At 40.2% G+C, this 21,041-nt stretch overlaps 1 protein-coding gene across 1 annotated transcript; it reads left to right on the top strand.

Moving 5' to 3' along the window:
• Window positions 1-5,452: 5,452 nt before the first annotated feature.
• SLC16A9 (solute carrier family 16 member 9) lies at window positions 5,453-18,642 on the top strand (the record flags this gene model as incomplete). The annotated part of the gene is made up of 5 exons (XM_079535333.1): window positions 5,453-5,648; window positions 14,398-14,541; window positions 15,430-15,525; window positions 17,261-18,169; window positions 18,464-18,642. 5 exons carry the CDS (start codon window positions 5,453-5,455, stop codon window positions 18,640-18,642), a joined length of 1,524 nt encoding a protein of 507 aa, XP_079391459.1.
• Window positions 18,643-21,041: the final 2,399 nt, after the last annotated feature.

Below are 21,041 nucleotides of genomic sequence, written 5' to 3'. Positions count from 1 at the left end.
TGGCTTCCGCTGCGCGCACGCGGCGGTGTCCGCGGCAGGTGCCCGCCACTCCGGTGCCCGTCGCGGAGCGCCCTCGGCGTTTCGGGAGAGCGTGCGCCCGTCTCCCTGCTCGCGTGACGTTGGGCTCCGCTGAGAGGAACGCGCCGAGGATGCCCTCTTGCCGTTCCTCGCCCGCTATGTGGGCCTGGGCGGAAGGCACCGCGCGTAACTTGGCCCTTGGCCCGGCGACTGGGCTGGCCCGGGGGCGTGGGAAGGGGCCAGGCGAGCCGGGGCCATAAAAGCGCGTCCGTCCCGCAGAGGCGGCCGAGGGACGCGGGCTGGTGAGGGAGCGCAGCGCAGCGCGGCAGCCCTCGCAGGTAGTGATGCGTACGGAGAGGCGCGCTCATCTTCCCAGCGAGGCTGGCTGGTGGCTTGCGACTGGCTTTACCTCTGCCTGCTCTCTGACGGCTGGTTGTACTGCAGAGGGGGGGTTTCCACATCCTTTGGGGCGGTGGGGCTGAGAACAGGTAGGACTGGTTGTGCTGAGCTGACGGACCTGTACGAGGGTGGCTGGGCTCTGTGCTGCCCTGACGGACGCTTCTTTGTGTGAACTTAGTGAGCGTAATGGGAAAAATGTTATTACGCTGTCAGGAAGTTTTGTTCCGGTGTTTTGTTTTAAGCCCCGTGGTACTGCTCGGGCAGAAATGGAAGGAAGTGTTTATGTTGAGGAGCCTCCCGTGTGAGCTGCCAAAGGGAAAGTGGAGTGTGATAGATGTGTAAACCTGAATGCTGAGAACTGAGAGGACGCTTTTGTGCTCAGGGTGGAAGTACTTAAAGACTGGTATTGAAGTGCGGGGAGCTACTATAGCTCAAACATCAGTTCAAGCCTGACATTGTCAAAGTACAGACAAGCCTTTTTCAGTGCGTTTAACACAATGCCTGTACTTGCCATAGCATCTGTGACTGGAGAAAAAAAAGCCCCGCAAATCTACCTGAAATTGAATCCTCTTTAAAATGAGGGATGCTATCATTCTGCCTGCTTCTGTCTCTGTTCGTACCAGTGCTGTTGCCAGACTGGAAGAGCTGTTAATCACACAGATTCTGCTGACCTCAGCCTTCCTTGCAGCCACATGCTGCTCACAGAAAGCGGCGTGCTTAACGAGCTTCCAGTTGCACATATAACAAACTGAAAACAATCCTTTTGCTACTGTTTTTCTCAAGATTCCCTTTGCCACAGATTGATACAAGTTTCTGTGCTGAGGGCCGGAGTTTCAATTGCAATCATACAGTTTAAGTCAACTTGTGTTTTGGCGTGTTGGTGCTCATCTGTCATCTTTAAGCTGAATTTTAACATTTCTACAATAATGGTTTGGTGTTGTGAGGAAACCAGCTATACAGAGTAAAGTAGTTACAGCATGACACCACTATCCTATGTTTTAACTGTTGTTCAGTTTGTTTTCTAGGGTTTGTTTTTCTTTTCTTGCTATTGTTCACGGCCTTCATCAAATAGCTCTCTTCCTCCGATTCTTGTTCTTTATGAGTACAAATCATTGAAAAGCTTTTTCTAAACACTCTTCCAGTTACTGTTTACCCCTTTTTGCTTTATTTCTCCATTTCTGTCATTTTGAAGTGACTAGGTTTCCTGCAGTCCAAAACAACATCCTCAGTTCTTCTGAACAGTAAGATTTGCTGACTGGTTCCCACCTAAATTATGGTGTTAACAGGTGTTCATTGTCCATTAACCTCTCTTCTGTATGAGCATCCTTCTTTATTTTTGATGATTTAGTACAGTCTGTGTCTTCCTCTTACCCAGAGAGAGAAAACAGTGGGAGGCACTTTGCATCCCTCCCAGGCAGATGCACAGAATGGATGCCCATCTAGGCAGCACTGGGAGTAACAACACTTTAACTCTTACTGTCAGCTCTTGGCCATCCTACTGGATTTTTATCATAGTATCATTTGAGTTGAAAGTGACCTTTAAAGGTCATCTAATCCAACTCCTCTGCAGTGAACAGGGACATCTACAGCTAGATCAGGTTGCTCAGGTTAAATGTCTCCAGGCTTGAGGTATCCACCACCTCTCTGAGCATCCTCTTCCAGCACCTCACCACCCTTATTGTAAAAAAAATCTTCTTCCATGTATCCAATCTAAATCTCCACTCTTTCATTTTGAAACCATTTCCCTTGTCCTGTCCTGTCATGACAAACACTGCTAAGGTGTTGTGTCCCCTTCTTTAATATAGCCTCCCTTTAGATACTGGAAGGTCTCTATCAGGTCTCCCTGGAGCCTTCTCTCTCTAGGCTGCACAGCCCCAGCTCTCTCAGCTCATAGTGGAAGTGTTCCATCCCTTGGATCATATTTGTGGCTCCCCTCTGGATGTGCTCCAACAGCTCTGTGTCTCTCCTGTACTGAGGACTCCACATCTGGATGCAGTGCTCTAACTGAGGTCTCACCAACATGGAGTAGAGGGGCAGGATCACCTCCCACAACTTGCTGGCCATGCTGCTTTAGATACAGCTCAAGATACAGTCGGCTTTCTGGGCTACAAGGGTACCTTGCTGGCTCACAGCCAGCTTGCCATCCTCCAGTACCCCAAGGCCTTTTCAGCAGGGCTCTGCTAAATAATTTTGTATTCCAACTTGCCATTTGCAGGGAAGTATTAAATAACGTACCAATAAAAGGTACCTTGATATCCACACTCATGATAATATGTTTGGTTTACTGGAGTACCTTTAACCATGTACTGTAGCAGAAAGCTCCAGGGGACAGGCTCTTGGCTAACACTCTCTCCACAGGAGAACTTCATGCCTTCAGGGAAGTAAGAAAATGTGCCTTGTTGTAGATAAATAGGCACACAGCAGTGTCCCTTAAGGGACCTGCAAGAGAGAGAAAGAAAAGCCAGGGCATGATAGCTGGTAAAAACAATCTGTGGGATTTGGTAAATCCTTTTTTCACTACAAGGATGATTTCTGTGGGGAAGTGATGGTGATTTTCACTTTGTGCTTGACAGTTGCCTGTAAATGGCCTGAAGTGCTTAGAGAAGAGATATTTTTGCTGTCTATAAATCTGTCATTTTAGCTAAAAGATGTGAAAGAAAACTGCTGTGCAAAATAGGAGTCTTCTGGGAAGTCAAAGGTCAGCTCTTTTGCCGCCCTAACTTGGCAGAACTCTGTTAAAGTTGATAAAGCCATGCGGACTAAAGGCAGACAAGGAGCTGGTCCAAATTTTCTTTTAAACTTTCTATTAGAAAAGACTAAGACTGAAGGCTGTGAAAACTTTTCATCACCTGCCCTCCCTTCCTCCCCATCGTATCAAAGAATAGCAGAACTGAGTTAGGTGAGAGTTGTGCCTTTGCAAAGTTTTGCTGTGAGCATAACAACTAGCATGTATTGTTTTCTAGAGACCTTAAACAAACAAGAGTTGGGATTATTCACTGTATATATCCATATTTTGGTGAGTTTTCAAAATCTACAATGTGATTATTATTATTATTATTATTACTTTTCCCCCAGTGGAACTGTCTTTTCTAGAAGCTGTAACTAATTTCCACCATTTTTACCCCATTGAGGGACAAAGCAAACACTTCTTTAGTGCAAGAAGAGGTTCATGTGTATACATGTAGTGTAGTTTGTTTAGAGATAGAGGAGATCCTCTGTTGTGTAATTGTAAGGGTTATTGTTGGAAGATACCTTTAAGCAGCTTTTTAGTGTGCCTTATGTATCCTGTGATTTCAGACAGCTATCACCCTGGCATCCACTGTGATCAATGGACAGTTGCCAGACATTTGAAGGAGTAAATCAGAATTTAGATTTGTAACTGAAAGAAAACTTCATGATGATTGTAACTGGAAATACTATATCATGAAGGACAGTTATTAGGTTAAAACCATAAATCTTTCCCCAAAGACCTCGAATGTCAAGGCTTATTTTATGTTAGTAGGTCATGTTATTGTTATTTGGTGCTCAAGGCTGCTGTCAGCTGTTGATTAATGGGGGGGGGAGGGATCAGTATTTCTCCACTGAGGTAACTCTGTAACTTGAATTCTTCTGAACTTCCTCTGTAAAAATACTGTTTCTACTGTTGCAGTGATACTTGGGCTGAACAATTGCTTTGCTGCTCTTTTTCTGCAGGTAGAGCTGCCACATGAAGCTACATTTGTAGGGGGCTGAAGGACTTGCCTGTTGTCATCTGTAAGTATCTACTCCTGAAGTAACGTTTAAGCATTGTGTCTATGAATTAGATAGAACCAGCTCTTTTCGTGTCTCACTGTATAGTATTTATTCTTTGCAATTTTATACTGCATTATTATTATTATTATTTTTTTTTTGGTGAGTTTTCCACATGAATCCTTAAAAACTGATCATGAAGAGCAGACTCTTGAATGGGACTTCTGTTAAAATCTACTCATTTAGATCATTACTTTCATAAAGCAGTCATTTTTTTTTTTTTCCTTTTCACTGAAAAAATGTTAAAGAACTGGCACCTCTTCACAAACAGACAGTAAGACCTGCTTATTTTGTTGTTTTGCCCCCGGGGTCTCCCAGATCAGAACCATTACTGCAGCACTCTTAATGCTTAAGCTGTGGTGTGAAAATGTCCTGAAAGAAACAGAGTGAGATCTTATCTGTCTCTGTCTTACAGGGTAAAGAAAATAAAACGATTGAAAATCACACATCTGGTTAGTGAGAGAGCCAGGAACAGAACATGGGTTTTGTGATCATCAGTTCAGCAGATTGCTCCCTAAAGAGAGGGAGGGCAGGTTAGTTGCATGCATGGGAACTCACGTATCAATGGAGTCATCCAAACTCCAAAGCAATTTAGTCTGGAAACTAATAAATCCTTTGCTACAAGTTAGAGGCACCTCTCTCTACATTCAGAAACTAGCCCTAAGAAGGTGAGGACAGTTAGTTATTTAAAGCTGAGATGCACAGACGGTGGATCTTGCCATGCCTTGAACTAATACTTTTATGCTTCTGAATTTTTTTCATACCTAAATTATTTATTAGAGTTATTTTATACTTGTAGTCTTCCTTTGCCTTTGGGCCTGTGTACTTGCTTAGGATAACCAAGGGCATAACTGCTAGTGACCAAGTGTTTCTCTTGCTGTACTGCACCATGTATTGGTGCCTGGGGCCTTCGCAAAGCTTCCGTAGCATTCAGAAAACGAAATGTGATCCATTTCTGCAGTGCAGTGCTGATGGATGTGTGACATACTAATATATGACTCGCACTGTACAACGGGAACCATATATGACTATGAAGGATCAGAAATACCATATGGCAACTCATCTTCATTGCCTGTATGCTGCTTTTTATTGTATTTCTTGAAGTTTGCTTGGCATTATCTTACTTCTACAGCTCAGTTGTATTAACAAGCCCAGATTTTAATGCTCTGTTCTGACTCTCTCTTTTTTCTTGTTTGTTTCTTTGTTTGCACAGGGTCTACGTGTCCATCTATGCTCATCTGACAAGATGGTGTTTCAGAAGCCACCCGATGGGGGCTGGGGCTGGGTGATTGTTATCGTTTCCTTCTTTACTCAGTTCTTGTGTTACGGATCACCGCTGGCGGTGGGAGTCTTGTATTTGGAATGGTTGGATGCTTTTGGAGAAGGCAAAGGCAAGACTGCTTGGGTTGGATCACTAGCAAATGGAATCGGATTGCTTGCCAGTAAGTGTAGATACAGTATCTATCTTAAATGGAAACATTTCCTTTCTAATAGATGCCTTCATCTGTGTGTGCTTTTGGAATTGTATTTAACCATAGAATCATAGAATCATAGAATCACCAAGGTTGGAAAAGACCTAAGAGATCATCCAGTCCAACCGTTCACCTATTCCCAATAGCTCCCACTAAACCATGTCCCTCAACACAACATCCAGTCTTTCCTTGAACACCCCCAAGGTCGGTGACTCCACCACCTCCCTGGGCAGTCCATTCCAGTGCCTGACCACCCTTTCTGAAAAGTAATACTTCCTAATGTCCAGCCTGAATCTCCCCTGCCGTAGCTTGAAGCCATTCCCTCTGGTCCTATCACTAATGACACGAGAGAAGAGGCCGACCCCCAGCTCACTACAACCTCCCTTCAGGAAGTTATAGAGAGCAGTAAGGTCTCCCCTGAGCCTCCTCTTCTCCAGGATGAACATTCCCAGCTCCTTCAGCCTCTCCTCATATGGCCTGTGTTCCAGACCCCTCACCAGCTTTGTTGCCCTCCTTTGAACACGTTCCAGGGCCTCAATATCTTTCTTGCAGTGAGGGGCCCAAAACTGGACACAGTACTCGAGGTGCTGCCTCACTAGTGCTGAATATAGGGGAAACACAGCTGTAAATGACGAAAGAGCATGAGGAATAGTGTATTTTTGTTTCAGGTCAAGATAGGTAAGAATATTGCATTTATAGTTACACTTTCAATAAACCAAAACAATGGTAAAATAGCAGAAGAAGTATTAACCTTATAAAATTCAAAATGGCTGTATCTGAATAATCTACAAATACCAAACTACACTTGAGAAACTGAACGGTAATTTTGTTGTTAGGACTTTTTTTTTTTTTTTTAATGTGGTGTTGGCTAACATTTGCATTAGTGTCTTTAAAATCAGGGCAAACTGCTAGTCTGAAATGTCTTAAGTGCTTCAGAAAAAAAAAATCAGTTAATAAACTAGTTACTTGTTTTTTATCTCTAGAAATAAATTCACCAAGTAAAGTAGATTTGGGCTCTCTTGCTTTTTGTTTGAGGTGAAAAAAGCTGTTCTTGAAGGTTTTTGAGCCATGGATAAAAGTAGCATTAAATAAAATAATTTCACTGGAAGCTTTTTATTTATTAATTTATTTTAGTAAGACATTGTCCTGAAGAGGAACAGCAGGGTTTTGTGAAAATTAAGTACCGTTGCGAAAGTCCATAGGTCTGTTTTGCTGTTGTTGTTTTACTAGTGAGCCATGGGTACTCTACTGGTAACATGACTAACTTCTGCTTCTCAAAGATTTGTCAAGGGAGCTATTACCTTTTTGCTGAATCTGGAGAAAAATGGCCCATCAGCAGAAATATTGCTATGGGCAAAAGCATTCAAGTAACTTAATGGCTGAAATCTAGTTCAGGATTCTGAGGAAATCTCTCCTGAAAAGAGAACTGACATTCAAATCATGATACAGAACTGAACAAAAGCCTCTGCTTTATGCAACTCTAAATGGCCAAATACTGTTCTTGCATTTGTGTTAGGGATTTATATCACTAGGCAGAACAGGAAGAGGCAAAGGCAGATGGTTCACCACACAACTATATTCAGTCTGAGGGTGTATGAGTCTATTCTTCTTTTATAGAATTTTACTTTTCTGTTTTGAGGGCGTTTACTCTTATTATGAAAGGATTAAAGCCTAAATAAACTTGTGGGAGAAAATAAGGCCAAACAAGATAGTTACTGAAGGAAAACTAAGCAGAAGGGGATTGCAAGAGAAGGAGTGAGGAAAAACCTCTCTGCAGACTGGAAGTCTTTGGCTCACTCCTCTAATGAGAGCTTCAGACCCTTTCTTCATATGGCAACACCGTGCTAATTTCCAGCTTTCTTAGTTCCCTCTGCCTTGCCTCTGTGATCAGTTGTCAGTAATGTGCTTTTAGGCAAATAGAAACTTCTGTGACTGAATGGTGCAGGAAAAAGGTGCTGTTATAAATTGCTTTGGTGTGGAATGATTAAATTGCTTGACATTTTGACAGTCTGTCAGTATGATTTTATTATTTCAGTTTGGGATTTGAAAGCTGAACAGTAATTTGTAGTTTTAGCTCAAAGAAAAGTACAGAGAAATATTTTAATTGCATTGAAGTTATCAGAGTTGACTGAAAACAAAAGTTGTGTCCCCTGTTCTACGTTAAATGGAAGATCCTGCTGTCTTGTCAAGCTGGGATCTGACCTTAGTAGTAACTCTACTTGATTTAAACTTATTGGAGGGCACTGTGATTATCCTAACCTCTACTGAAAACTAGAATGCTTTTGAGGGTTTACAATTCTGTGGTGTGCTGGTATCCTACTGGAAAATTCCCCCAGTACCCTTTAAATTGAAGTATGTAAAAGTTTCTCTGTGGGACTAACATAAACACAATAATGATGATGTTGTCCAGTTGGTTTGGTGTTCACAGCAGGAAATAAGGGAAAAATCCCGTTGTCCTTTTATATGAAATCTTATGTCTTGAGGGAGTAATTTCTGGCTCTGACGATAAAAGCTCTTTATTGCAAATAAGGGACTTATGAAGGAGGTTTAGCAAAGACTAAAACAATGAAATTGATGATGCTCATGAATCTGTGCACCCATCATATCTTCTGTTGCTCTCTGTGGGAGATTTGTTCCTCTTTCCTTGCTGTGTAAGAAGGATGCATTAGTGTCAGTGACTGTAAAGCTCATCAGAATTCTTTCATGTTGCGTAAAAAGTGACCTTAAAAACTGTAATTCTCTAAAAGTGTTTTTATTAAAGATCAGCTCATTGAAGAGCAGGAATGGCTACAAAAAGCCTGTAAAAAGATACAGTTAATTAATCCTTTTTTTTATTTGTGGAAATGTCTCAATCTCTTATCACGTTATAATTCCAAGGGCTTCAGTAGATTAGCCTTCTAGATTGGTACAAGGAGTATTTTCATTCTTGTTTGTGGAACATGCAGTCTCTTACAGAAACTGTTTTTCCTGCAGAATTCATAGCAGGAGAGACCCAGTCACTAGTGCAAAAAGCATGTGTTTTTAGTGCAAAATCAATGGTATAACACACTGCAGTGTTAGAACCTTTTCATGATCATAGAACAAGTGAACTTGTTTTTGTTATCAATTCTGGTTCTATCAATTGCAGGTTCTAGTATTACAGGCCAGATGCACAGGACCATTGTGTGTTGTAGCCTACGTTAAATAGATGATCAGGCTAATAGATATTTTTCTAAATTATCAGAAAGTGTTTGTTTAGCGCATTCTCCATCTCTTGTAACTTTTCTCAGTAGTTAATTGCTTCCTTGAGAGTATGTAATCTTATCATAGAGGTTGTTTAGTTTTAACTTTCAGCTGATTAACAAGTTTATCTTTAAAATGGTATATTTGAAGTGTCCAGGATAAGTGTTGTTTGTGTTCGGAGACTGCAATATAATTATTTTTTTCTTTTAAGCCTATATACTTTGATTCATGCTTTTTTTTGTCACTGATACCAGTTTTCTGTTGTTTTTTTGTTTTGTTTTGTTTTCTCATTATCAGCATTGAAAAATACATCAGATAACTTCTGTGACAGTGAGAGGTATGTCTAGTGAGTTTGCTAGATTGATACTGTAATTTAACTGAAAGCAGGACTATGTCCTTATGTGAAAGACAGCTGGCAGTGAGAAAAGTTTCTGTCCTGTCTGTAAATGTAGTTTTAAACATTTTTTAAAGTAGTAGATGCTGATGAGTGCTGATACATTTGTTTTGCTGATATCCTTTCTACAGTGTTTACTCTGCTTGCGTGAGAGCTAAACTTAGGCCAAGACATAGAAACCCAGTACAGCATCTTGTTTATTGAGACGAATTCCCTGGTACTCTGGTGTTCAGTTACTGTCCCGTTGGAGTACAGGCTGTGTGGCTAAGGACAATCCAGCTCTGAGTTGAAAAAAGTTCATCAGCTAGAAACGGAAGTGGGACAGGGGCCTGACCGATTGCTTCCTTGTGGGATGACTCAAGTTGGAACTTTCTATGACCGTGTGTTGAAAGAAGAGTAAGTTTAAAAAAAAAAAAAAAGAGAATGCATCAGTGTCATTGTACAGCACAGTGGTGAGACAATGTCTGCAACGTGAGGTATCATAACACTGATTGGTTATCATAGATGTGGGAGATGGCTCCAGGGATGATGTAGGACTTCTTGTGTAGGAAGAAATTAAAAGCGCTTATGTTTTGCTTGGTAAAGCAGGCCAGAGGAAAATATGCATTATGTTCTTGAAGATTGTTTCTCCTGCACCAAGTGTTCTTAATTTGATATCCATTTGGAGCCTGAAATTAAATTAGATCCATGTTATACTTGTTAAAAGCGAAACAGACAAAGACCTTGGCACCTGTAGTTGGCACCACAGCTGTTTATGGTAAGCCAGAAGTATGTCTCTCATTCCCACTTCCCTTTATTGATGAATTAAGAACAAAGGGAAAATTTTCTTGAAAAGCAGGTCTTGATAAATTAATGGAGTGTTTCTGCTGGCCTGAGGTACTTTGTGTTAAATGTCTAAAAAAATGGTGAACTTTTGTATTGTCAAGCAATATTTGTACAACTCTGCAAAAGACCATCTACAGAGTTTTAGACAAAAAACCTTGCATATGGGTAGCTCCCACCCAAGGCTGTGGAAACTGTACAGAACATGGAAGGAGTGGAGAGGGTCCCCAGATTCCTCCAAAGAGAAGCCCAGTCCATCTAAAAATTTTATCAAAAGGGAGTGATCTTCTTTAATGAGTTAGAGAGGGATTTCTTTTTCTTATCTGTGTTCTTATACAAACCTCTTAGAGGATGCTGTGTTTGTTTTCAGCAGGTTTTAGCAATGCTTGTAGTATGCAAAAAATGTTCTTGTGTTATGTCCAGTTTATTTTGCTTACAGTTTATGAGCATTGCTCTTACTCTGCTGTTTCAAGGAGCTAGTAGAGATACCAACAGGTAGGGTGGGTCAGATTAATGTGGGCGATAAGAAAAAGAACTGTTGCCCAGCATTGTTTGTTTAGTAGCTGTGAAGTGAGGAAGGAGGACTGTAGATATGAGGGTGAAGGAAGAGCGCATTTGTTTGCAGTATTTTTTTTTTTTTGCTCTGTGTGAGAACACTGAGGAAGAGAGTGTTAGCTCTTGATGTCATAAAAGAAAACAGCTCTGTAGTGAAATTGCAGATGGAAGCATCTGTTTGGAAGGAGTGTGTCTACAGAGGTCGGAAGATCAGAGCAGTTGTGAAGATCTTGCATTAGCAGCATATGGCTTGTTTTCACATTTCATGAAGGAATCACTGTCACATCCAGATCTCACTGAGTGCAAAATCTTTTATTTATTTAGAAAATCCTAATGAAAATATCAATGTAAGCTTGATTCTTTTCTGGAGTTCTTTCCCTTTGATCGTTTTCCATCAAGAGAAAGCGTGTCTTTTCTGCTGCCTCTTCCAGTTTTTTTTTTTCTAGGGAGCATCTGGACCACTCTTCTGCATATAGAACAATTACCAGGCAGCCGATCATTGATAGGTTGTATGCAGAACACCACTGGCAGTTCCAGTGCTACCTTTGAAGTCTTTCAGAGAACTCAGTTTTCTTCCTAGAGTTAGCTGCCCTTCTGGTAAAGTGGGCTGGTTTCTTCCTGATAGACTTTACTTGGAAGAAAAAAAAAGAAAAAAACCCTCTGAGATTTAATTTGTAAGAGAGGTATATTGTGAGCTATGTCTTCAAATATTCCAATTCTAGTTCTAACCTCTGGAGTTGCTTAGGAAACTGAAGAAAATCCTGGCCTACAAAATGTTATCTGTGCTTCCTGTTGAGGATTGCCACTGGGATTCTATTTTCTGTTCATGTTATGATGGGAAATGTATTATCAGTAGAAGGATCCTTCTGAAACATTTGACTAAATAAAAACCTTTACACTGCCTGTAAATCTTTTTGCTGTGTGATTGTGCGTTGACTCTTACATTCTTGAGAATACAAGCATCCACTTTGAACAAAATCCCCAGGGCAGGAGTTCACAGAGCAAGTCTCAGTCCCATTCTGGGAAAGCTGAATGTTCGACCAGATTTAACTGCCTTGAACCCATTGTGCTTGAATTACTTGTAGAAAATGACATGTTTGTGTACAGTAAACTCCTGTGCAAATACCATGGTAATAACCAAACATACTTTGCCTATTGAAAAAAGTGTTCTTTGGGAAACAGAGTTAAGAACTGTGGAGAGGCAGGAAAATGAAACAAAGATGCTTGCTCTTGTGGGGGTTTTCTTTTGTGACTTATTTTCTAGCAGTATAATAATGGGAGTGAGAAAGTAAGGCCTGTTGTGGAAGGGAAGATGGATCTGTTTTTCTTCTCATCCTGGAGATCTATAACTGCTTTAGTGGTGCTCCTTCTTATAAACAGAGCCATTGCTGAGATGCCAAATCTCTTGCTGTGTGAGACGACATATTAATTCTGAACTTACTGGAATGAGTTATTTAGTTTTGTGCAGGTTATTTTCCATGTCAGAGCAGAAAGATCTCTTTGTACATTCTATTCTCTTTTGGGATTATTTTTTGTAATGGGAAGACGATGGAAGAACATCTCCTTGGACCCTGTCAGAGCTGCTTCTGATGATGTTCCAGAGAAGAGTGCCCTTGTCACAGTATGCAGATGTGTTCCTCGGTTCTTTCTCCCCCTGCCTTCCTTGGCTGGGTTCCAGGAGATCCCATTTTACTTTGAATCCTTTGCTAGCAACCAGTGCAATCCATATCAGCACTGCAGGCTGGGCAGAGAGCTTCTGAAAGAAGAATATGTCACAACGTAGAGAGAACGTGTAAGGGAAATACTGTTTGTTTCAGCAGGGCAGTGGGTAAGAAATAATGGGTAGAAAGCATGCAAATTCCTCTGCTTAATTGAATTATGTTATCACTGCCTAACGTTCTTTTAGTGTAGAAGTTTGTTTGTTTGTTTTTTTTTTTTAATATGATGCAGATTCAATCCTTTATTTATTATAAACCCTGCAGTTTTAAGAAACATGCCAATCTTAATTTGCCAGTTCTTGTAAGTAATTCTAGGAATCAGCATCAATCTAACACTCTCAGCTTTTGTTCTTGGCAAGTTGCTCTGCCCAAGTTATTCTGGCTGACTTTCATTCCCACAGCGTGCTGGTTCTTGAGAAGCAGCAAGTGCTTATATCTTCCTTTCTCATTGTTTCTAGAATGCACGTAAACCCAACTTCCCCAGAAGATTTTCTCCTTTCTTCATGAACTCTGACTTTTTGCCTAGTTAAATCTCAGTTCAAACTCTGTTCTCTTTAAGTTTCCTAAGCAAACAGCTCTCACATAGGGCAGAAGTTCTGACCTGCTTTCCATCTGAGGGCTGTTTCACCTGCTAGCGAATCAGAGCTCCTGCCTGCCAGAACTCCTTGTCCCATGGCTGGTAACCACACAAACACCTTGTCTGCATTCCCAGCTGCTAGCTCCTGTCTGTAAACCCAGGCAAACACCGTCATCAGCTCCAAGTGTTGTTGTTCACCTTATATCATGTCTGGGCTCAGCTCCCATCTGCCAGGAATCGTAGTTCTGTGTGAGTCGGAGAACCGACCTGAAAAAGAGCAGACTCTGAAATTACTGCTTTCACAGACTCTATTGACTGTGAGGTGCCTTTTTATCAATGTGAACATGATGCAAAGATGGTGAGGGGTTTTTGTTTTGTTTTGTTCTTTAAATAATGTCATTTGAATGTATATCAAACTTCTAATTTCATGGCTGACAAATTTAGGATTGTGGGTCTGAGATACGTCTATGAATGTTTGGAACTGGGGGGTTTCAGAAGAGAATTTGTTTTTTTGTGAGCCAAGTCCCATGCTGGTTACTTATTTATGCAGGATGCGGAGCTTGCATGCTAAATGGCCACACAACAGAAAATTAAGTGCTTGTTCTACAACTTCTGTGAGGGAAGAACTGATTCAGTGGAGGCAGAGTATAGCTGTTGCCTGTATTTTCTTCTTGTTTTGAAAAACCAACCAACCAGGAAATGCTGGGGGACAAAGAGAAGGAGAAACCTCTTGCAAGCTTTGTAAACATTGCTCTGGACGTTCTCAATAAATGACTTCTATTTTCCATAATTTTACAATAATAGTCAAGGCAGGTAATGAACAGTTATTTAATAAAATACTGACTGGCAGATGTGCCCTCGAAAATCAGGGAAGAGTACCATTGGACTTTATGTGCTACATCAGCAGATGTTTCCTCTCTCTAAGCACCAGGTGGCATTGTTACTGTGATTATGATCAGATTTTTCCATTTCGCTTTTCTACCTTTCATCTCATATCAAGACGACTACTGATACTCCTTTCTGAAATACCGTTTTTTGTTTCTATTAAAAAAAGTCTGCTTGGCTAAAGCCTGGCTGAGGGTCTAAATTTTTTGGTACGTACAGATGAAGACTCTTTTTCAGAACCTTCGTACAAGTTCTCAGGTTTGTAGTCACAGTGTTATAGTATAGAATGTATGTATCACCCTATTTTTATATTATATTTTGCTCTCTCCCTTCCTCCCTGCTCTTATAATTTTGCATTCCTTGAGCAGAATTCTTGCAAGCTTGATCTTTCATGTTTTTATAACCTACTCTTAAAGAATCCCGTGTGTACTCAATTGTTTTTTAGTGTAATTATATATTTATTATCACAAGGAACATTGACCAAGGTTTTTGTATTTCTTCCTGTTACTGCTATTTACAGGACTGTTTTTCCTGCTTTTTACCTAGGTCCTGTGTGCAGCATATGTGTATCATCCTTTGGAGCAAGACCAGTAGCAATCTTCAGTGGCTTTATGGTGGCTGGTGGCCTCATGATGAGCAGTTTTGCACCTAGCATATACTTTCTTTATCTTTCATATGGGATTGTTGTTGGTAAGAAACATCTCCCTTTCATATAGAGACTTAGAGCTTTTTAAGTCTTGGTTTAGTAATCCGAAAGAAGCTGATTCACAGAGGCAGCCATAGTCTGGGACTTGAGTTACCATAGAGTAACTTACTTCAGGGTGGGTCACACAGCCTGTTACCTCGTTGTGAAAGACAAAGGCAATGCATATGTTCTTTGGGATTTAAAAGCAGTTTTGTTCTCTGTTAATATGATTGCTAGAGATGGAAATACTCATTTACCCTGAGGGAGGGGTAGATTCAAGCAGGTCTTCTGTGGGTTGGAAGCACTAATCTTGAAAGAATAAAATCCCTTCAGGAATTTTGTACTCATGTACTCATTCTAACTTAGTAAATGAGAGATCATTAAGGAGCAGTGTTGTTCTCCACATAAACTGGTTTGAACCTAAGGTGCTCTGCTAAGGGCATGAAAGTGCTGTTCTCCTGGTGGGAGGGGGGCTGTTTTTTTGCTGCAGAGGGCTGCTGTGGGTGGTTATCAAATTTCCAATTAACTGTGTCAAGAATCTAGATGCCTTACTGGCCATCAGGACCCAGCAGGGTGTCCTAGCTATGGTACAGTGCCATGCAGACAAAGCTGTATTTTTGGCCCAGGCCAGCCATTTAACTGTTTCCACACAGCATAAAATGTGAGCTGGTGAACTGCTCAAACTGAGCCAGCTTCATGCAGATTTGGGAACTGGCATTGGCCGTAGGGAGAGAAGATTTGGACAGTGCTGGCAGCCAAATGCCACTGTCAGTGTGATGGGTGCTGAGCCAGGTTTAAAAGCATCTCTGTGTCTGGGGTACACCACATCTAGGGAATAAGCGGATATTCATTTCCCTGAATACAGTTTATGCCTTATTTTTCTTTCTTTGCAGGACTCGGATGTGGCCTTCTGTATACTGCAACAGTTACCATCACTTGCCAGTATTTTGACAAACGCAGAGGCCTTGCACTTGGTCTGATTTCAACAGGTATGATTTTTAATTGCCGTTCTCTCTAACTTTTCAGTGCTAACACAGCTAATATTATTCTGGCAGTAGAAAAACGAGCATTATATTTTTCTTAGTTACTTCCTGAAGTGAAAGCCTCAGTAGCAATGAGCATGTAACAGTCAGCTTCAGATAAATTAGTAACTACATCTGCAGTTATATGGTCATGTGGATTATCCATAGAGATGAGAAAAGGCAATTCACCAAAATGAAAATAGATTATGAGTAGCTTGGGCTGTGTTCCATGAGAGTAATACCAGAGGAAACTTTCTACACAGCTCTCTTCTTTCTCTTTGTACTTACACAAGATTACGGATAAAAGAGACTGGAGATATAAATATAAATGCTGGACTAACATAATCTCTCATCAACTATTTCCTAAAAACTAGAGTTAAAGTTTGGGCTTAGTCTTGTTTTTGTTTTCCTTTTCAGTATAAAAGGAAGATGAATGTCTGAAAGCTCAAAGAATGTTCCAAAATCTCATCCCAATTTTTATCCATGCGTGTGAAAGGGATCTTAGAAGAATGAACCTCTGATAATAGAAGGGAAATTCTTTGAAGGCTGCTGAGCAGCCTTTCTCAGTCTTTAGGTTTTGTGGTGTTGCACTTTTTACCAGGAGAAATTAACTTAATGAACCAAGTAGAAGTAGTTAAAGAAGTGTACTGTTCCACACCTGTCTTTCTGTGTTATACTGTGTCTTTGATCCTTTTTCTCAAGCAGTGGTTAGTTAAGAGGGGCCTGGTCAGTACCGTTAGTACCCCAAGTTATGTACAGATGACCTACACTGGTGTAATAAAGGGGAACCACTACTGCATTCTGCCCTAGAAATACTTTTAGTGGCTTTTATTGGGTTTGCAGGCAGTTGGCTGTGGGACTTGATCTTACTTGAGTGTTAGTTCATACATTCAAGTGTATGGATTACTTTCATAAAACCTAGAGATTCTTCAGAAAATAATTAAAAATTTGTCTTTAAATTGACTTGAAAAATCAGTGCTTTGTATTTGTGAGTGAATATCCATTGATTATACAATGAATCTATGCTCACTTTAGCCAAGAGTGCATACTTTACATTGGTAGGATTGTATAAAATGCTTGTGCTCCTTGTAGTTGCTTACCCTTCAATATTTTCTTCTGAGTAGTCAGATTTCTCAAATGCATGTTTGGACCTGTAGGGCTTCAGAAGTGCCTCTGGAGTAAATTTACCTGTAGGCTCTGAGCTACTCTCTTTAAACACCGGATGGTCACTTGCTGTTTGTAGAAAGGCTCTTGGTGAACCACTGGTCTCCTTCTTCCTTAGAGGAGGCAGGTGGCAGCAGTGAGGAGAAAGGAGAAAACGGTCTTATGTGAAATTCTAACAGAACTGATTCAGAGTGTTACTGAACATGGTACCTAAAGGGATATGTGTATAATTTTCGTCAGATACTGTCTGGATTCTACTTGTTTCTAAAAGTGTTTGCTGGTGTTAATCATCATAAATTCTCAAATGTTTTTATTTTGTAAAAATAAAAATATGTTTTTATTTTGTAAAAATAAAAATATTGTGTGCATAATTAATCAAGAAACTGACTTAAACAGGGAAGATAATTAGTTTATTAGATTGAGAATAGAGGAGCACAAATGACTTCTGCATTTCAACAACTACAAAATATGCTGTCACAGGAATGTTAATTTTTTATTGGTGAACAAAGTTCTCAGTTATGTTATTCTTGTTTTATAGGCTCAAGTGTTGGACTCTTTATATATGCAGCATTACAAAGAGAGCTTATTGAGCTGTACGGACTGGATGGTTGCCTGCTAATAGTTGGTGCACTCTCTCTAAATATATTAGCATGTGGCAGCTTAATGAGACCATTGGAGTCATCTGATTCCCCTTCAACAGAAAAAGCACGTATAGACAAAGTCCCAGATCAATACTTTGTTTACCATGAAAAAGAAAAAACTGTTGAAGAAAATATAAGCATCCTTGAAAAGGGCTACACTGATGAGAAATGCACAAACAATGTGCCTGACTACAAACAAGATAATATTTTAAATAAGAATGTATTAAGCTCAATAAATGTAAATGAGAAAGACACTTATAAAAAGAAAGTTGTGGAACAGACAAACTTCTGCAAGCAACTAGCTAAAAGAAAATGGCAGCTCTATTTGAACTACTGGGAGGAAACTGTAGTTCTTTTTAAGAACAGAGTATTTTCAGCTCTCTTTTTTGCCATTTTGCTCTTTGATATTGGTGGATTTCCTCCTTCTCTGCTCATGGAAGACATAGCAAGAAGTGCAAACATCAATGAAGAAGACTATCATATGCCCCTTGTTTCCATTATAGGCATTATGACTGCTATTGGCAAACTTATTTTAGGAATATTGGCAGATTTTAAGTGGGTTAACACATTGTATCTATATGTACTTACCTTACTAATGATGGGAGCGGCCTTGCTTGCAATTCCATTTGCCAGAAGTTACTTCACATTAGCAGTGCTTTCTGGGATTCTGGGTTTTCTGACTGGGAATTGGTCAATTTTTCCATATGTAACAACAAAGACTGTGGGAATTGAGAAACTGACTCATGCTTATGGGATACTGATGTTCTTTGCTGGACTTGGAAACAGCCTCGGACCACCAATTGTAGGTAAGGTCAAGTTAAAATTAACACGAGATTATCAGAACCCCATTTGTATGTGGGTAGTCCTACTTCGTTCTAATAACAATAGAAAGATGATATAAAAATCTTAAAAACTAAACCCTGTTTCTCTGGATTTTGTTCTGTTTTTGGCTTTGCTTAAAAGCACATTTCATGTGTAAGTGGTCATAGTGTGAATTACATTTAACCTTTTGTTTTATCCCCATGATTTTCCTTTGATTTACAGTGCTGTGTTCTGTTTAACTCTTCACTGATGCTCTTCTCTTTTATTTTCACCCTCAGGTTGGTTTTATGACTGGACGCAGGAGTATGACACTGCATTCTATTTCAGTGGCTTTTGTGTTTTACTGGGAGGATTTCTTCTGCTGTTGGCAGCGTTACCCTGCTGGAATGCCTGTACCACTCAGAACTCAAAGCTGCCTCCAAATACTTACTCCTACAAAGTTGCATCTAGTGCTTAGGTGACAACTGGAAAACACTACTTTATGCCTTTTTTATATATTATATAGCAAAGGATTTTAGTAATTTTTCACTTATTTATGAAGTCCAAAAATCCTTATCCACTAGAAAAATTATATTGCTGTTTATATTCAGCTTTTTTTTCTTTTTTTTATCCTTTTCCCATCCCCTTTTTTTAAGAACAATATTATCTTATAAAATCTTATTTTGTCTACTGTGCACTGTGTTTTCTGCCTTTGTCTACTGCAATTTCCTCTCAGCCCGTAATGGATATATTGTGCTGTATTATTGGCTGTACTGTTTTTGTTGTTGTTGTTTTTTAAGGGATAGGGAGTGTGGAGGGTTGAAGACATCGAAGCAAAAATGAAGGCCTATTTCTTATTGGAGAAGACTGGCATTTCTGTCACCTTTTATAGGTCTCCAAGATGCACAATCAGACTTTATGAAACAAACATTTGCCTTATGAGAATATAATGCTATGGCAAGGTGCTCGTAACATAATGTTTAGATTAACCTTCTGACTTCTTAAAGTTTCTCCAATTTACAATTAAGTGCCAATGAGGGAGGAAGAACAAAACCATCCTTCTGTTGCATTAATGAACTTTATGATGAAAGTAAAGATTCTTACTAGCACTGCGACTGAGGACTATGTTTATAATTATTGCACTTTTGGTGAAGTTTGTTTATGATACTGTTGAACCAAAATCTTTCAAACCAAGGAATAAACATGATTTTTGAAACCATGTAAAGAAATGCTGACTTGGTTATACAAGTTGAAAGTGTTCAGATTGAAGTTGGAGATGTGTTCACAGAAGCCCTCAGGTGAGTGTTTCTAAGCAAGTTGCTGCAGCCTAGCAGTACCAGGGGCATCTCTTGTTGCACAACTGCAGTTAGTTGGCTGGGCCTGCTGAAGTGAGCTTGTGATGAGTCAGAGAGCTTTCAACAAAGAAGATTTGACTGAAAAAGGAAAAAATGTGATACTAATCTTATTTTTGCTGCAATTTTCTGAATGGATATAGCAAGAAGAGAAGCAAATAAAAGGGATCAATACAATATGTGTGGGAGGGATAATAGAAGAGATACGTTGGTGAGAATTGCAACACTGGAATGCCAAGCAGGCCCTGAATGAGCTCCTCAACTGCTGCCCTGAAACTCTCTCACTGCAGTCCAGCTCCATACGCCTGTGTTGCTTTTTGCTTAACCAAAGGTCGGTGTGACTTAAGGGATGCTATGTGAGGAGGAGGCTTTTCCTGAGCAAGGCAGGAAGGCTCAGCTGGGCCTGCTCTGCTTTCAGTGCCCTGTGCAGTAGCTTCTTTGCTTCTCCCACGCCATTGTTCTTACATCATAGTCACAGCAATCTCCTGTCCACCAGTGGCACATCCTGTGTGCTTTGGCTTCTTGTAGGCTTGAAGTTTACTGGAACATATTGGGAAGCCTTGTACGAATTGGATGTTTTTAGTTTTTCCTGATTTACATACTGCTCTCTGCAGATGCATGTGTACTTCTCTGCCATAGTATGTTCTTCAAATGTGTGCTGTGATTCTGGCTCACAAATAATTCTTAAGATAAAAAGAAATGCACGTAATGAGCAGCCTTTGTTGTCAAAGTACTATGAAGAGAGTCGCTATTTTTTCAGAGCTAGTTATGCAAGAGTCAGATATCCCTTAAGTGGGGCAGATATAAGAGTCAGTGAAGTTCCCTTTTCTGGCCCAAGGTGGAAAAAAGCAGGTTGCCTTCAGACATTTTCTGCTAGCTTTCCAAGACTCTTATTTCCGTTTGTATTAAAGTCTGACAAAAATAACAGTTCAGTAATTTGGCCTTCTGTTCTTTCCTCCACATGTCAACTGGGTGTAATGACTGTTCTTTATTTCTTAGATTTCTTATTCAATGCATGTGGGGGGGAAAAAATATTGAGTACTCGCTATATGCAGAAATGCAGCTCCAATTCTAAATTGGAGCTCTGCAAATCTGAAGTGGATTTGCACCTGTAGTCAGCTTTCACTGCACTCATGTGGAGGTAGTAACATTCTATGCATCTCAGAGACACTGCATTGGTATATCGGATGTGATCAGGATGTGTGTGCCTACACGTTAATATCTTAAAAGTATTTCACTTTCTGCTAACAGTGCATTCTGAATATGTTGAATATGAAACTGGTGTTACATTATTATTTATTAGTTTCTGGAAAAAGTCAGCTACAATTAATGTTAAAGATTGGGCAACGTGTAGTGCTCTTCTGCAATGGAAATAGTGTCTATAATTAGGCAGCTTGATGTGTTTGGAAATCTGGCTAGTGATTTGTGACAGTTTCCTGGTATAACATTATCCGTGTATGAGGAAAGAAGCCAGGCTGTGGAATGACCTTATATTGCCATTGCAGTCAGTGTGTTAGGACTGCTA

The sequence above is a fragment of the Tetrao urogallus genome (assembly GCF_951394365.1).
Source record: "Tetrao urogallus genome assembly, chromosome: 5".
In the NCBI taxonomy this organism is placed as follows: Eukaryota; Metazoa; Chordata; class Aves; order Galliformes; family Phasianidae; genus Tetrao; species Tetrao urogallus.
This window is presented reverse-complemented; position numbering and strand designations above follow the sequence as displayed.